This window comes from Sesamum indicum, linkage group LG11 (assembly GCF_000512975.1).
Source record: "Sesamum indicum cultivar Zhongzhi No. 13 linkage group LG11, S_indicum_v1.0, whole genome shotgun sequence".
Classification (NCBI taxonomy): Eukaryota; Viridiplantae; Streptophyta; class Magnoliopsida; order Lamiales; family Pedaliaceae; genus Sesamum; species Sesamum indicum.
Window position 1 is genome coordinate 7,286,466 of NC_026155.1, and position 17,187 is coordinate 7,303,652.

Below are 17,187 nucleotides of genomic sequence, written 5' to 3' on the forward strand. Positions count from 1 at the left end.
AACAATAATAATAGTAATAAAAATAATAATAACTAATAATATTTTGTTGTCTATTAAATTTTATAAATAATGGCCCGAAGGTAATTTTGTATCAAAAGTATGTGTATAAATCAAAGTAAACAGTTGATAGATTTTATCATGTTTTGATAATACATGTGTAAACACCTAACTAATTATACAGGCTTTTTTATCATTCGTTTAGTAAAGAATAATCCTATCATTCATTTAATACGTCCTCGTAGTAAACAGGGCCTTAGGATTAAGATTACTAATAAAAATATATTTTTGTTCTAGTGGATATTAAATATAACAATAAAATTCATATATATTATATTAAATATATATTTACAAAAAAAAATTATCAAAACGTACTAAATTATTGATTAAGCTTGTTTTTAGATAATACAAACCAAAATATTATATGTTAATATCATCTAATACTAAAATAAGATATATCGATTAACAATTCTAATTTACGGTGAATTTTGAACACAACATTTTGTTTCAGTGGATATTGAAAATTCATATGCCTAATATTAAAATTTTATTTTTAAAAAAAATATCAAAAAATATACTAAATTATTGATTAAGCTTGTTTTTAGATAATATAAACTAAAATATCAAATTTTAATATCATCTAAAACTAAAATATGATATATGAATTAATACTTTAATATACAGTAAATAAATGTTTTTTGTTGTGATAGATTAAAATTGTAATGATAAAATTTATATGCATTACATTAACTATTTATTTACCAAAAAATTATCAAAATGTACTAAATTATTGATTAAACTTATTTTTGGATAATATAAATCAATATACCATATTTTAATATCATCTAATACTAAAATACGATATATTGACTAACAATTAACTAATTATATTGTGATTTTTTAAATAAATGCATTTGGTTGTAGTGGATATTGAAATTAAAACTATAAAATTCATATGCATTTATATTAAATACTTATTTGCAAACAAAATATACTAAATTATTGATTAAGCTTAATTTTTTTTTAGATAATATATACCAAAATACCATATTTTGATATTATCTAAAACTAAAATATGATATATTGACTAACAATTCTAATATATGGTCAATTTTGAAATAAATGCATTTTGTTCTAGTGGATATTGAAATTATAACGATAAAATTCATATGCATTATATTGAATGTTTATTTACAAAAAAAAATATCAAACGTACTAAATTGTCGATTAAGCTTGATTTTTAGATGGTATACACCAAAAAAGAATCATATTTTAATATCATCTAAAACTAAAATATGATATATTAACTAACAATTCTAATATATGGTAAATTTTGAAATAAATGTATTTTGTTCGAGTGGATATTGAAATTATAACAATAAAACTTATATGCATTGTTTTAAATATTTACTTCTAAACAAATTATAAAAATATACTAAATTATTGATGAATCTTGATTTTAAAGATAATATATAAACTAAAATACTATATTTAATATCATTTAAAACTAAAATATAAGATATTAACTAATAATTATAATTTATGGTGAATTTTAAATATTTATTTACAAAAAAGTATCAAAACTTGCTAAATTGTTGCTTAAGCGTGTTTTTAAACGATATAAATAAAAAGTATTGTATTTTATTATTATATAAAATTAATTAAAATAAGTGATATATTAACTAATAATTATAGTATATGGTAAATTTTAAATATAAACTTGATATAATATTAATATGTACTTAAATAATATTTATAAATAAAAAATAAAAAAATAGGTGTGTCTCTCGAGCTCACGAACACAAGAAACATAGTTCTAAATAATCTATTTGATAATCTTTAAAATGGTAAGAAATTTAGATTTTGGAACTTTTTAAAACTTCTTTCTTTAAATTATGGGTAAATCCTTTCTCAATTGATATTTTTGTTATGATACATGAATACGGATATGACAATACGGATAGGATACAATATGTACATTGCGATATGAAAAATATAAAAAACAAATTAGGACACTACACCAACATGGTTATATATAATACATATTTTTATTGTATATATTGTCAATTTTTCATAAAATCAAAATATGCAATATGAAAAATATCAAGTAAGCATGTCGTACATCTACATTTTAAACTAAATTTGGCTTCAAAAATATACATAATCAGTTTATTTTAAAAATTACGCAATGAAAAAATCTTAATACTCAAATTAGTTAAATCATTATGATCATCTCTCGAATTTTTTGTCATTTCATCCCAATTTTTGTTTGAGATAAGTGAATTAATTATTTTTCTTTTCTATTAAGCCCAAAAATCATTTTTTTTCCTTTTAAATACAACTCAAAACTTTTTGAAATCATTAAAAAAAACGCTAAACATGTCCAAAACGGATCGGACACGCCAATCAGCATGTCCATGATGTGTCTGACCGTGTCTTTTTTTTTTTTTTTTTTTATATTTTCGAACAGCGGATACCATGTTCAACACGTGTTCGAAGAATGTCCGAGTCGTATCTATGGCAAACATATGTCTAACAAAGTGTCTGTGCGTAATACATATTTTCTTTAATTTTTCTATTGCCTTTTTACATAATTTTACTATAAATATTAATATGAGAAATGCTAAATATATATTTCTCATATATACATATATATATATATATAAAGGAATAACATAGGGGTTAAATATAATTACCTCTCTATATATTAATGGAAAAGTATAAAAAAGTTCCTGTGAAAAAATAAAAAGCAATTTTTCCACCTGTAACATTATAAATGATGTAATTTACTCCCTTCTGATAAAGTGTATCATTCTTTAGATCATAGGAGGGTAAATTATACTTTATTTTTCGACAGGGTCTTTTTTACATTTTTTCATTAACACGGAGGGTAAATTATATTTAACCCATTAACATAGACATGATCTAAATGTTATATTTGGAACAGATAAGCATCCTAACAAGTTTAGACAATGTAATGCCTAATCTTGAGCAATTCTTACCACCTTTTTTCCAATATTATTTCCATGAAAAAGATGGAGAAAGGCCTCCGGGATGCTGTCCACACCATAAGAAATGTCTTCGATGACCTTAATCTTGCTTGTCTGAAGATATTGGGTAGTAGTAGAAATGAATTCTTGGTATATATCCATAAAGTCCGGACAAATGAATCCCTTTATTCTGATTCTTTTGTAGAGAACTCGTATCATATCCAGCTTCGCTCTTTTTTGAGTATTTGTATATTCAGATATCTGCCCACAGATGGTCACTCTACCAAAATTGTTCATATTCTGAATTGCTGCTTCCAGCATTTCACCTCCCACGTTGTCGAAGTATATATCGATCCCTGTCGGGAAGTACCTGAGATTAACCAATACTAATCAAACTTTACACTAGACATCGTTGATTGCTTCTGGCTTTCCAAGTTGTGTTTCACTTCATACACCACTTTTTAGGTGTGTGCATTGCACTGAGATTCACCTTTCAAGAGTTGAGCTCAAATCAGTTTCTTCTTTATAGTTGAATGCATCGTCAAACCCAATCTTATTTTTCAGTAAGTCCACCTGCATTAGGTTCTCATGTCAAGAAAAAGTTGTACATACGAATGACAATAACAAAAAATTCTTGTTCGGATCGAACCAAGTTTGGCTGAACCAAACGAATCATAAAGCAAGTACGTGTATCACACTTGTTCTGTAATTGGTAACTTTTCTTGATCTGTACACAAATCACACAATAAGTGTATTATACTTACTATATATCTAACTCAGAATTGGTCGAAAGTGTATACTTACCTTTTCCTTACTTCCTGCACAACCAACAACATAGCATCCAAACAACTTGGCATATTGTCCGACTAAAATGCCAACTGATCCACATGCAGCAGAAACAAACACTTTCTCCCCCTTCTTGGGCTTGCAAACTTTGAAAAACCCTGCATATGCTGTCAATCCACTGGTTCCTACAAACAAATCTGGGTCTGTTACACATCAATGAGACTGTGTTTGTGAACTTTGTTGATTTGATGTTTATCTATGGTACTCTGGTTTTTAAATTTAGTAATTTATAGATAAAGCTCCCATATTTTCAATAAATGTCTCTCATTATTGATGATTATTTGTTATATATATGATCAATAATTCAATAACATGAATAATTAAATAAAGTATTTAGAGAAACAAAATTATTCAATACGGTAAACACAATAATTTAACTAGACAAATATAATATTGATTTTACTTGAGAATTCAAAATTATTTAACTAGTTATGATCACTTAGAGATATTATTGATTCTCAACATGATCACCTAATCACTGCAAGAAATAATGTTATTAGAAACAATACAAATTCCTTCAAAAATAGTGGAATTCTGATGGGTATACATATATCCTCCCTACAAAAAGACTGAAACGCCCTTCATTAAGGGCATTATGGTCATTTCCGCGACCAGAATCCGCGTGTTTTGTAGCGGGCGGGTCGCAGAGGACCCGACCCGGGTCGCATAGACCAATGGAAGACCCGGACAATGACGACCGTTCGATCAGAATGTGAATCAGCAAGATAAGGCCACGTGGCCCAGTACTTGCCGTACAACTGTGTACTATAAATAGACCCCGATACGCCATAAATGAGGTAACTGTTATGCATTAATTGAGATCAAACTTTGAGATCGCATACATTTCACTCGATCAACCTAACTTGAGCGTCGGAGGGTCATTGTCGGGGACGTGCCCGACGAGCTCACAGTTCGTGTTTTATTCTCAGGGGACCTAAAGTCTGTTCCAGAAGAGTTAGTCGACCAGCAGTGAGATTGTCTCAGGAGATCGAATAATTCGACCCGGATCAAATTCATTCTTAATTTACGTTACCATTGAATTTAACAAAAAAAAAAGTATTTACTTGGTAAATAGTTCGTTGCAGATTTTAGCATCGAATTCTTTTATTGCTAATTTATCTAGAAATTTTACTAATGGAGAAAAGATTGTTAGTAAAATTTTGGGGGGAAAACATTTCAAATTTTTCACTAAGTTTAACTACGAATTTTGCAACATTGAAATCATTTTCTACGTCATAGTAGGTGTTGTTTAAATTTCATTTATTTAATATTATTGATCAGGTTATCATTGCTGTTATCGTTTTTGTTAGGTATTGAAAATTGAAAGGAATAATCGTAGTCGAGTTATTTCAATTAATAATAATTCATCGCTTCAAATTAAAAAAAAAAATCTTAATTCTTAGTCCAACCTTTTCTGCTACCAATATTCTCGTTACTTAATGATGTCTTTCAATGAGATTGTGGAAAAATTCATAAATTGATGAACAATGTTTTACGGAAATTAGTATATTTCTTATTTACATTCTTAATTGAATCCTATTTAGGTCTTGTTTGACAGTATAAATAAGATTAAATTACTTATTCTTGAAAAACAAAATATATGGTAGAATTATAAGAGATATTAATGAATTCATTAAATATTCACTTTGTATTTATCCAAAATCTTATCTCCATTATTAATTATAATTGAATTTTTTGCTGTAAAGAAATTTGTTTTTTATTAGAAATATTATCTATTTTAAATATCTTAAATACGTATTTTGTATTTATTTGAAATCTATAATAAAATTTAAATTATAAATAAAACATCACCTATTTTAAATATTTTGATAGTTCTCTTGTATTTATCTGAAATTTTATCTTCAATACTCTAATTGAATTTTTTAATTGACAAAAAAATTCTTATTTGTTAAAAATATCATATGTTTTAAATATATTAAATATTTATTTTTTATTTATCTAAAATATTATCTTCAAGATTAAAATATTAACTGAATTGTAGTTTATCTTAAATAACATTAAGTTTTATTTGATGCTAATTCACTATGTATTTATGTGAGTTTATTTTATGATTAAGTTTTATTTATTAACATCAAAAATATCCAAACCGAATAAAAAGTCTTAATATATTATTTGTATATATCCAAACTAAAATTTTCAATTACCTAATGATAGTAGTTTCTATCATATTTATATTTAAATAGAACAGAGTCTATTTTGCATTTCTTCATTTATTAGATATGCGCAACAGTATCAATTTTTTATGAAAAAAATACAAGCAACCCCCTTATGGTATCACAAATAAGTAAATTACCCCCTTATATAAAAATAAATAGCAATTTACCTCCTTATATTTTTTAAAATATAACATTTACCTCCCTATGTTTTTTTTAAAATAAAGCAATTTACCTCCCTGTATAAGGAGGTAAATTGCTTCATTTAAAAAGTATAGGGGGGGTAAATTACTATATTTTTTTCATAGGGGATAACATGCTCATTTTCAATATGATAGAGGGTAAATTGCTATTCACCTAATATTTTATTCTCCATTAAACGATCTCAAAACCTAATATATACACTGTGAATTATTTTTGTTTTATTATAAGAATGAACACATTTATTTAGTGTTAAGCGGTATATTTTATTTAATATTTATTTGTATAATTCTACTCAAGCTATGAATTATTTTTTATTTCTGTTTAAATACATATCCTTTTGTATTTTTTGTAAAGCTTATATATATATATATTATAATTTCATTCATTAAATTTTTACTTTAATTGTTTGTTCTTTTTTATATTTTTCACCTATTTTATTTTTGTTTTGCAAAGAAAAAGGAATAAAATCATTTTATGTTAATAGGTACATATCTCATTTGATATTATTTTGTATAATTCTACTCAAATTACCATTTATTTTTTTTATTTCTATTTAAACTTTTCTCCCTTTATATGTTTTCTACACTATTTTTTAATTATGGCTAAATTGCCATGATTAAAAACTAAATAACCATGACAAATAGTAATTGACCACAGCCATGCAGCGATTGTTACCCGTGATATCTACGAGGGTGGCTAAAACATTTGTTATGGCTAAAACTCATAGCAAATATTTTTACCATGGATTTTAGCCATAACAAATAACATTTTTTTGATGAAAAATTTATATTTTTGTATCATTTTTATTTAACTATCGTTAATTAAAATTATAGTCAATAGTTATATTACGTTTTTCTAGTGAGACAACTAGTTTTGGTAGTTGTGTTATTAGGATTTATTAATATTCTTTTTGACCGGTGGAAATGTTGGAAAACGGAGGCCCCTATTAAGGTTTAGCTCAGAAGAGGCTCTACCATTGACTAGACAACTTCATGAATGGATTGTCTCATTTCTCACGATGGTTAAAATGTTTTCTATCAAGAATTTAATTTTGAGCCGTAAGCCGCAATTATTTATTGAATAATAATTTCAGTACATACGTATTTTTTTTAATTATTTAAAATAAAATAAAAAACTTAACTAAGTATATATAAAATAATGAGTTAATATTGTATTTTTATGGTGGTGATAAAAAAAAAATAATGATATAAAATTAAATAGAAAAAAATATGCATGAAAATAATAATAAAAAAAAAGAAATAAGTATCAAAAGATAGTGATGGTGCCAAGTTAGATATATAAATAAGAAAATCAAATCAAATATTAAAAAAAATACAAAATAACAGATAAAAAAAGGTGAGACATTTTGTTTTGTACGAATTGATTTATAGGACTAATTAAAATTATAAATTAATTGAGTTATGTGCAAGTTTTTTAGCTAAATTAAGCTAACGTGCATAAGCCCTGTAAACTTTTTATTTTTTTATTTTTTTTGTTTGTTAAATTTGTCTTGTCGTGGATGTTGTCATCGTTTTCTGTGACTCAATCCTTTTTTTTAAAAGAATTTTTATTTCAATCAAGTCGTGGACACTGCCAATAACTTGATATATTTGTGTTATATATATTATTTTAATTATATTTTATTTTTAATAATATAAAAATAATTAAACCCATACCTAGAACTCCTCCAGCATAATATGAGAGGGGGAATCCCAAGCTGGTATCCAATTTTTGCAACAAACGACCACCTTTGACGACGGTATACTCCCCCCAGTTGAGATTTCCCGACACCACATCGCCTGCTTTAAAGTCAGGGTTCCCAGAATCCACCACTCTCCCCACCCCACTGCCTCCTATCCCCTGTCAAGTCCAATAACAGCTTCAAACATGTATTGCAAACACCAACTTGCATATATATCGATGCAGAATGGCAAGAATTGCTGTTACGTATTAACTCTCGAGAATCATGCATCACCTGTCCCGGAAGAACAGCAGATGCCGCGGGGACAATGTTGTGCGAGCAGCTGTGGGTCTTCATGCGGTTTATTTGGTAGGGATCGATGGAAACGTACAGATTTTGCACCACCACAACATCGTTGGAGATACCCTCATGATCAGCTGTCTGGAGATTTAGTGAAAGTGATTCTTCACAAATGCAGAAGTCTGATGCGTTTGGGGCTCCATCGATGTGGTTTTTCGTTGTTACGTACTTATTTCTCACTTCCATTTCTTTTGCTTCTTTTCCTTTGGTGTTTATTTTCTGCTCGTTAATTTATTGATATATATATATATATATACATACTAGCAGTCAGGGGTACACGTTATTCTTACGTGTATAGCATAAATAATTTTTAACGTTTTAATATATACTATACTAGTTGGATATGATAAATTCGATGTATTTGCACAAAAATATTACAATAATTATGTATCATTTAATAAAAAAAAATTAATTGTTAGAAAAATGATAATATGAAATTATGATAAAAAAAATAATTCTGAAAAAGAATATTTGAAGTAGGAGAAAGAGAAAAAAATATTAAATAAAAATAAATAACTATTTAAAAAATAATTTTTACCACTTGTAGATAATGCGAGATATATTGAAGTCAATGAGTAGAAAAAAAAACACATACCAAAAATAAAGGAGATACTAAAAAGGTGTTCTTCCTTAATATATAATTAAATTATAAATAAGAATAAAAGTTAAAAATAATAAATCACATTTCAAAAACAAAAAAAAAAACAAAGAAAGAAAGAAAACCAACTTAGACTCGGTCAAACCTGAACCAATCATATAACAAAGTGCAATACACTTGACGAGTGACTCGTGTATAGCTCAGTGAAAGTGACCAATCACATAACAAGTACAATACACCTACTCTATGATTAGTTTGATTCGACCAAATCTGATTTGGGGAAGAATTTTTCATATATATAATTAGTATTACATTGTAAAACTATACATATATTGTTGGTTTTATTGCAATTCTAGTCCGATAATTGTTGGTATTTTGCATTTTGGTCCTTCAAGAAATTGAATTTGGGATTTGGCCCATTATAATTGTATATCACTAGAAAAAAATTACTATTGACTACAATATTAATGGCTATGGCAAAATTCATGGTAAAAATTATTATTAATCACGATTAAATAATCGGTGGAAAAAACTAATTCCACCACAAAAAACTTATTTGATATAGCTAATAGCCTGTATGGTAAAAATATTTGCCATGACTTTTAGCCATGAAAAGTATTTTAGTCACCCTTATAAAAATCATGACTAACAACTATTGTGTGGTTGTGGTCAATAAATATTTGTTACGAGTATGTATTATTAACCATGATAAATATTATATTTTTTTTGTAGTGAACTCTACTGTTTGAAGATACATTTTGTGGAAAATTTAAAAATTGGCCTGAAAACCATAGGTGCAACCGTGCAAGTGATCATGTGTATTTTTTAATTTAAGCTTGCACGAGACCTCATACATGTCAATTTTTGACAAATTTGAACTTTTTGGAGAATTGTATCCTCAACTCGCAAAAATTCACAGAAATAATGGACTAAATCACAAATTTATTTTTATAACAAGACCAAAATGCCAAACACATAATTATAAGACCAAAATTGTAATAAAGCCTATATGTTTTAGGACAAGAATGGAGAAGACATTTAAGCCGTGTGGATAAGTTAACGGGTGATTTTTGAAAAACATATTGGAATAACATTAGATTTAATTCTGAGAAATTAATTTTGAATTAGACATGCGAGATTAAACTTTTGGCAATGGAAGAGCAAAAATATATGATTTTATTAGTATATAATAATTCAAATATGTGACAGAAAAATATTATTAAGATATTTTGGTAATACTTAGAGAGGGATTTAAGTGAGTTATTATTATTATTTTTTTATGTTTAAGAAATGGAAGGAAACAAGGCCAATGAAAATTGCCCATGAAAACAAGGACATATATGGTAGTGAGTAGCTCAAGGACTGAAACTTGAATAGATCAGCTGTAGTGGACCATGTAGATTAAAGAATTTTTAAGTCGAATTTATGAAAGTTTAAGTCGAGTTGATATTCGGCTTATTTCAAGCCTATTTGATCTTGAGATGGAACTCACTTATGTAGAAATATAAATAACTAATTAGATTAATGTGAATCATGCATGTATACTGTTCCAATTATTTAGAAATAATTATTATATTGTGATTGTCACTAACACTTGTTGCTATAATTTTTTGTGAGAAAATTATAATTTTAATTCTGTAAATATAGGGGTGATAATTTTAGTTTCGCTGAAATTTATTTTGCCAATTTGATATTGCAATAAACAAAATTGTCAATTAGCAATCTGAGCATGTATGGAGATCATCAGCGAGTCTGACCAGAGTAGTTCAGAGATAATACTAAATGAAGGCAAGTAAAATTGATCACCTAATGAACTCCTAATTGAGAGGATGTTGGAGAGAGTCCGGCGAGCTTCAAGACCTTCTCTTCTAAAAGTTTCTTAGGCTTGTACAAATAAATGGTATGATTATCGATAAGGTTACAATCTAGCCCCCTTCTCTGGGTCACAAGATCGGGTTTGGAAATGAGCCAACCACACTCTTGATCTAGAGGAGGCTGAGCAAAGATAAACATCTCCCGTCAAGGACCAATATTAGACTTTACTTTATCTAAGAAGCAACAATCCTTACTAGTGGTAACATAGAAAAAACCGCAGTCACACCTTACCCTTTTGAGGTGGTGAAGGAGTATAGAGCCAAAAAATTGTCGTAAGTCTCGCTCAAGGTTAAGATTTCACATTATCATGACAAAAAAAATAATATGACGAATGAAGTTAAAAGATAGTTGCATGAGGCAGATATCTGTATCCCGTAGGATATCACCTACAAGTCAGGCTAAAGGAAAACAAAGACCACCTTCTAAATGCAAGATAGAGAGGGGCAAAAATACTGAGGCGAATGATACATCTATCAAAAGATTTTGGAACTAAAACTTCAAATTATTGGGGTGAAATATTTTCCTTTAAGATGGTAAATCAGAGTTTTTACGATGCTAACTATACCTGCCCAAGGACTTTTATATATCATATTCTGGTACCTAAAGTGAATAGGAATTTCATCGGGACCTACTAACTCTACGGGGGACTCAGCGGCAACAACCCCAATGGGAACTGAGATCGCAACGGAGGGACCGGCCGGCTACATCTACTACAGGTGGTAGTATACTAGACGGACCTACGTCTAACTCCTTAGATTATGGCAAGGTCGCAGACAACTCGAAAAAAGAAAAATCTAAAATAGAGTTCGAATTAGAAAAAGAAAAGGCCATTGGAGAAGAATAGTACCTTGAGAACGCAGATAGCGACATCCTGGAAAATGAGCTCAAAGTATGTAGAAAGGTGAGGCGGTAGAATAAGTCAAACAAGCCTCAATTTATAGGAAAGGAACATGTAAATGCACGCATAGGGAATGGTTAGGATGCTGACATGTAAGCGCGATGAAACAGTAGGAGTAGCTACTGTCAAGATGATAACTATTCAAACTTCTCCCAGTGTAATAACTTAGCATTAAAAGAAATGGAGGAGTAATTATAGGGGTGTTTAACACCTATTGAGGAAAGGAAATAGATACCCCTCCTACAAAGCCAAAATGCCACCAACACCCCAAGATCTGCGTCCTCTACTAGCGACCAATCCACTCCAAGGACTCGGGATCTTGGCCATACAATGTCTAACAGCTAGGGCTTGAAATGATGCCATATGGACCAGACAAGCAGGCACATATGGCCCTATAGATACTCTCATTCTATTCCATTTATAATAAAGACACATTTATTATTTGCTACCTCGTTTACTACTCCAAATCGCTATTTTTCATTTCGAACTTAAGTATCAGAGACTCTTCGTCAGGGACCATCACGACTAGCCTAACGTACTTTCCTCTTCTTAGGGACCACCTTACGTTCCGGATAATCTGACTGGATCGCAGAGCTTGACCCCCAAGGAGCTCGCGTATTCAACCCGGACCAATATATATCTATATATATATATATATATATATTCAATTACAATTTTGAAACTCTCACTTCATCATAAGAAAATAGGTCAATAACTACGAAAAAAATTAATATTAAAATGAACGTCAGGTTAATTAACAAATAAAATTTTTATTAAATTTGTTGCTAATATATATTAAAAAAATACTATTATTTCCTAAGAATATATGTATTGTTATTAATTATTACTTGTCGTGCTTGGTTCGGTGATACACAATCAGAACTATTATAATTATATCCACTAACTTTCAAAGATCGAGCACAACACATTTCAATAAATTTCACTTCTATTCTGATGGGGAAAGCCCCAATTTTCAGACAGAATATCGAAAATATCCTTAATGAAGGGTACTCCCATCATTTGGGAGCCCATGATTCGCAAATCAATGAAGGCGAGTCAGATAGACCCGACTCAGGAAGGGTCGTCCGGTCGCGGATGCCTTTCACACTGATGGTCACACGTGGCCCAAACAACAGTATCTACATGAGCCTATAAATACCCCAACGCATTCCTTTTGAGGTAACTGACATTTGCTATTTTCGACGTACATTCTCCAGTTCGCATATTTTTACTTCGAACAACTCTAATTTGAGCGTCGGAGGGTCATTGTTTGGGACGTACCCGACAAGCCTCACGTTCGTGTTTTATCCTCAGGACCCAATCACTAAATTTTGGGGGAATACGTGGCCGTGATCGAGATAACCAACTGAGATCGCATATTTCGAGTGAAATCATATTCATTTATATTTGGCATCTTCATGGCAATCGTACAATAAAGTTGAAAACAGTATATATGTGTCTGGACATGACGGATAACCAATCAATGAAGTCAAAGCTATGTGTGGAGTTCATAAGTTCAAAAGACATACAAAAATCATTCGACAATGTAATAATGCCACCTCACCTTGGCAATTCAATGTAATGCATGATCGCCTTCAACAATTCTGACTACCTTTTTTCCAATATTATTGCCACGAAAAATATCAAGAAAGGCCTTTGGAATGCTCTCAACACCATAAGAGATGTCTTCTATGGCCTTGATTTTGCCTGTCTGAAGATATTGGGTGGTGGTTGAAATGAATTCTTGATATATACTCATCAAGTCCAAAGAAATAAACCCTTGTATTCTGATTCTTTTGTAGATTAATTGCACCATATCCAGCTTCGCTTTTCTCAGACTGTCCGTATATTCAGATATCACTCCACAAACTGCCACTCTACCAGAGCTGTTCATATTCTCAACTGCTGCTTCCAACATTTCACCTCCCACATTGTCAAAGTATATATCTATCCCTTCAGGAAAGTACCTGATATTAACCAGTACTCTTCCAGTTACAAGATCAAAAATGAGAATTCGTAACCAATTGGACAACAAGTGGAAATATCCTACGTTACGTTATGGGACAAAAAATGTCATTTTACCCATAATTAGTGATAATTCTTATATTTTCACCTATAATAATTAGCATCTCTCTTTTTCACCACAAAAATTATGGAATACCAATTTTACATAGTGTAGAATTGCAAATAATCATTTAATTATTATTAGGGAAAAAATAAAAAGAAAAGGCCTATGGACATATGATATAAATAACCAAGCATATTTAGAAAGAAATTCACCTTTGAAGAGTTGAACTCAAATCATTTTCTTCTTTATAGTTGAATGCATCGTCAAACCCAATCTTCTCCTTTAGTAAGTCCACCTATAACAAGCCACCACGTGTTCCTTAGATGAAGAAAAGTTTCACAAAAAATTCTAGTCCGGTTCTGACTCGACCAAATTTGAACTAATCAAATGGCAATCGCAATACATTTATCATGGGATTGGCGTATAGTTTAGGAAAAGTGAGCAATCACATAATAAAAGTGATACTTGTTCTGTGATTAATTTTGTTCAATCAAATATGATTCGAATAAAAATTTTTCAAGTTTTTTCAAGTGTATACTTACCTTTTCCTTACTTCCTGCACAGCCAACAACATAGCATCCAGACATCTTGGCATACTGTCCGACTAAAATGCCAACTGATCCACATGCAGCAGAAACAAACACTTTCTCCCCCTTCTTGGGCTTGCAAACTTTGAAAAACCCTACATATGCTGTGAATCCACTAATTCCTACAAGTAAATTAGGGCATGTTAATTACTCGGATGGGCAGAGAGTTTCTCATTGTCACATAAAATTATGTTCACCACATGTTTATTAATTCTAACATGAACTAGTTAATTACTACAAAATAAAAAACTTAAGGTGTCAGTTATATCGGGTGTTTGGACTATTTTAACATCATGTTTACCTCGTAAAAGCTTATCGGTTGGGCCTGACCTTATTTATTATTTGACTTAAATAAGCTATGTTGAATCATCGGAATAGCCGCATGATCTAATAAAGGGGTATATCGATCATTTTACCCGTCTTATTCCCCATGTTTTCTTCCTCTTTCCCGCTGCCCCCACCCTCTCCCCCCGTGTTCTTCCCCACCCCGCCTTCCATCCATCAACCGCCCTCCCCCCCGCCTTGTTTCTGCTGCCAATTTACTTGCTCAATTTGTGAAAAAAAAAATAGTTTTTGGGATATAGGGCTTTGCTACTTTTTCTTTAATCAAAGATTTAATATAAATTTATCTTATCACTCAAATAATTCATAGAGTGAAGTAAACAACACTAAGAGATTTAGAGAGTGTTTGGCTAAGCTTACTTAAACATGAGGCTAAATTGGATTTTTGATCCTGTATGTTAAGGCGTGGCACTTTGAAGATACTCAACTATGGGGATGACAACTTAATGACATTACGTATTTAATTTTTTTAAATTTTAGGACTTGACCCACCGAAATACCCAAATTTAGCAGCAATGAGATGATCTGACAATTTAGGGTTTTGAAATTGGTGATGAGTTTGACCAAGCCTTGGCAATGTTGCAATTGTAATCATTCTGTCAAGAATTGACCTGAATTCCGTCAGAGCAATTAGGGATTTATCGGAGTTGGAAATGTCATCCAATTTGCTCAAAAAATTACACATGAACAGCACATGAAAATGTCGAGATTAATTTATGCCTTTTTTTTTTTTTTTGTCTAACTAAATTCATTCCAAGACACCCCTGAAATTGGGAACCCTAGAAACCATTTTGTCTGTCTAAACGTTTTTTGTCAAAATTAACCATAATGTTTGAATTCGTTTTCTGAGTGTTTTGTTGTGTTTTGTAGAGATAGAGAGAGAAAAACAAAGATAAATAAGTGCGTGTTAGAGATAATATATATGTTTGGATTTGTTTTTTAAGATAATTTAAAATAAGTATTGTATGTTTAATGTTGTGTTTTGGGAGACAAAAATTACTATTCATTGTCAAATCATAGTTAAATCATGTCTCTTTTATATATATTTATGTATATGTATGTGTATATATACATGTACATATTTATGCTAAAATAGTTTAAAACACCTAGACAATGTGTTTTTGAATGATGGCAAACATTGAGTATGTTTTGACTCGTCTCGAAAATAATTTGAAAATAAAAACAAACATAGTGAATGGTTTTTTCCTCCTATCTACAATAAAATTACATATTTTTAAAATATTTGTGTAGGTTGTGAGCGTTGAAGAAAAGTATGTACAAGACTAAAATTTTAAATTTTTTAGACATGATTGTCTTCGTTGGCAAGGAAATTAATTTTATCATTTGTTAAGTCAATCACAGCCGCAATTTCAAAATCCTAAAAATGTCAAATCAACTTATTCCGACCAAATTTCGAGACCCCAATGGCTGAAGGCCTAAAATTGCATAAAACTAAATACATAATGTCATTAATTAGATTGCCAAACCCATATTTGAGTGTCCTTAAAGTGCTACCCTCTAACATACAAGATCAACGATGCAATTTAGAGAGTGTTTGAGAAAAAAAAACTAATGAAATAATTAAAGAAAATAAAAAGTAGAGACCAAAAAAGAAAGAGATACTAAAGAGGGGTTCTTCCTTAGTAATATAATATAAATTTTATGATTTTTGAAAATTTTACTTTTTATATACTAATGGCGTATTTATTACAAGTTAAATTCAAATTATTTCCATATAAATATTACAATAGTCATAACTTCAAATTATTCTAATACGTATCTCAATTAATATATTTAAAAAGACTGATTTAACCCCCCCCCTGCTTCATTGTATTATTCACTTTGTGATAATTTTCATTATTTGACTAACATATTTTCTACATATTCTCATTTATTTATAAGATTAATACACGATATTATGTTAAAACTTAATTTTATTTTCTCTTTTACCCCCAACATATCTTAGTATGATACTGATAGGGCCCTCTCCCAAAGGAAAATATCTTTAAAGGAAGAGGATCCGACATTTTTAGTCAGGTCGGTGGGGTCGCCCCCGAATCTGCCCTGACTCTAAGACTCGAATGTGGTCTGTTGATCACTATATTGAGGAAATGCCTCAAGATCGCGCCACGTGAATCCGCACAAGTGTCCCTTTAAATACACCCTCCAATCTTATTTATTGGTACTCCATTTATTACCTTACATCGTACTTCAATGAACTGATTTAGACATCGAAAGATCTTTATTAAAACCACCCAACGAGCCTAACAACCTTCTTACTTTTCAGGTTCCTAACACCCAAATTGAACACTCAAATCTAAATCGATCTCCGATCCGGATCTGATTGTAACATTTACGACTATAAAATAATTTTTTCAATAAAATTTCTTTTTCCTAGCGAGTTTTCTCGCACTTGAGCTATTGGAGGGCGTAGTTGAACTTTTTTCCGACTGTAAGCTAACATAAGTGGACTGATTATTATTGTTTTTCTGCCATCAAATACATAAACTAAAACCAACATTTGCACAGACACTGTGTGTCTATATATATATATATATATATATATA

General features: G+C 30.0%; 2 protein-coding genes across 2 annotated transcripts in view; both read right to left on the reverse strand.

The window, feature by feature from the left end:
• Window positions 2,979–8,450, reverse strand: LOC105173500 (NADP-dependent alkenal double bond reductase P2-like). The gene is made up of 5 exons (XM_011095259.2): window positions 8,187–8,450; window positions 7,888–8,071; window positions 3,792–3,958; window positions 3,478–3,560; window positions 2,979–3,357 (listed from the first exon to the last, which is right to left on the reverse strand). The coding sequence occupies exons 1-5, from the start codon at window positions 8,436–8,438 to the stop codon at window positions 2,979–2,981; spliced, it is 1,065 nt and encodes a 354-aa protein (XP_011093561.1). The 5' UTR covers window positions 8,439–8,450.
• LOC105173809 (NADP-dependent alkenal double bond reductase P2-like) overlaps window positions 13,015–17,187 on the reverse strand; it is a 5,797-nt gene continuing 1,624 nt past the window's right edge. Inside the window, exons 3-5 of the mRNA XM_011095688.2 lie at window positions 14,234–14,400; window positions 13,904–13,986; window positions 13,015–13,590 (exon numbers count right to left, since the gene is read on the reverse strand). Of these exons, the coding sequence (XP_011093990.1) occupies window positions 13,197–13,590; window positions 13,904–13,986; window positions 14,234–14,400 (644 nt within the window). The 3' untranslated portion in view covers window positions 13,015–13,196. The remainder of the gene's footprint in view (window positions 13,591–13,903; window positions 13,987–14,233; window positions 14,401–17,187) is intronic.

Excerpts from the sequence above, each read along its gene's own strand:
- LOC105173500 (XM_011095259.2), bottom strand. The coding sequence starts at position 8,438 with ATGGAAGTGAGAAATAAGTACGTAACAACGAAAAACCACATCGATGGA. Across the intron at positions 8,072-8,186 it reads CTGCTGTTCTTCCGGGACAG|GGGATAGGAGGCAGTGGGGT; the intron begins GTGATGCATGAT and ends TGGACTTGACAG. Across the intron at positions 3,358-3,477 it reads TTGAGCTCAACTCTTGAAAG|GTACTTCCCGACAGGGATCG; the intron begins GTGAATCTCAGT and ends GGTTAATCTCAG.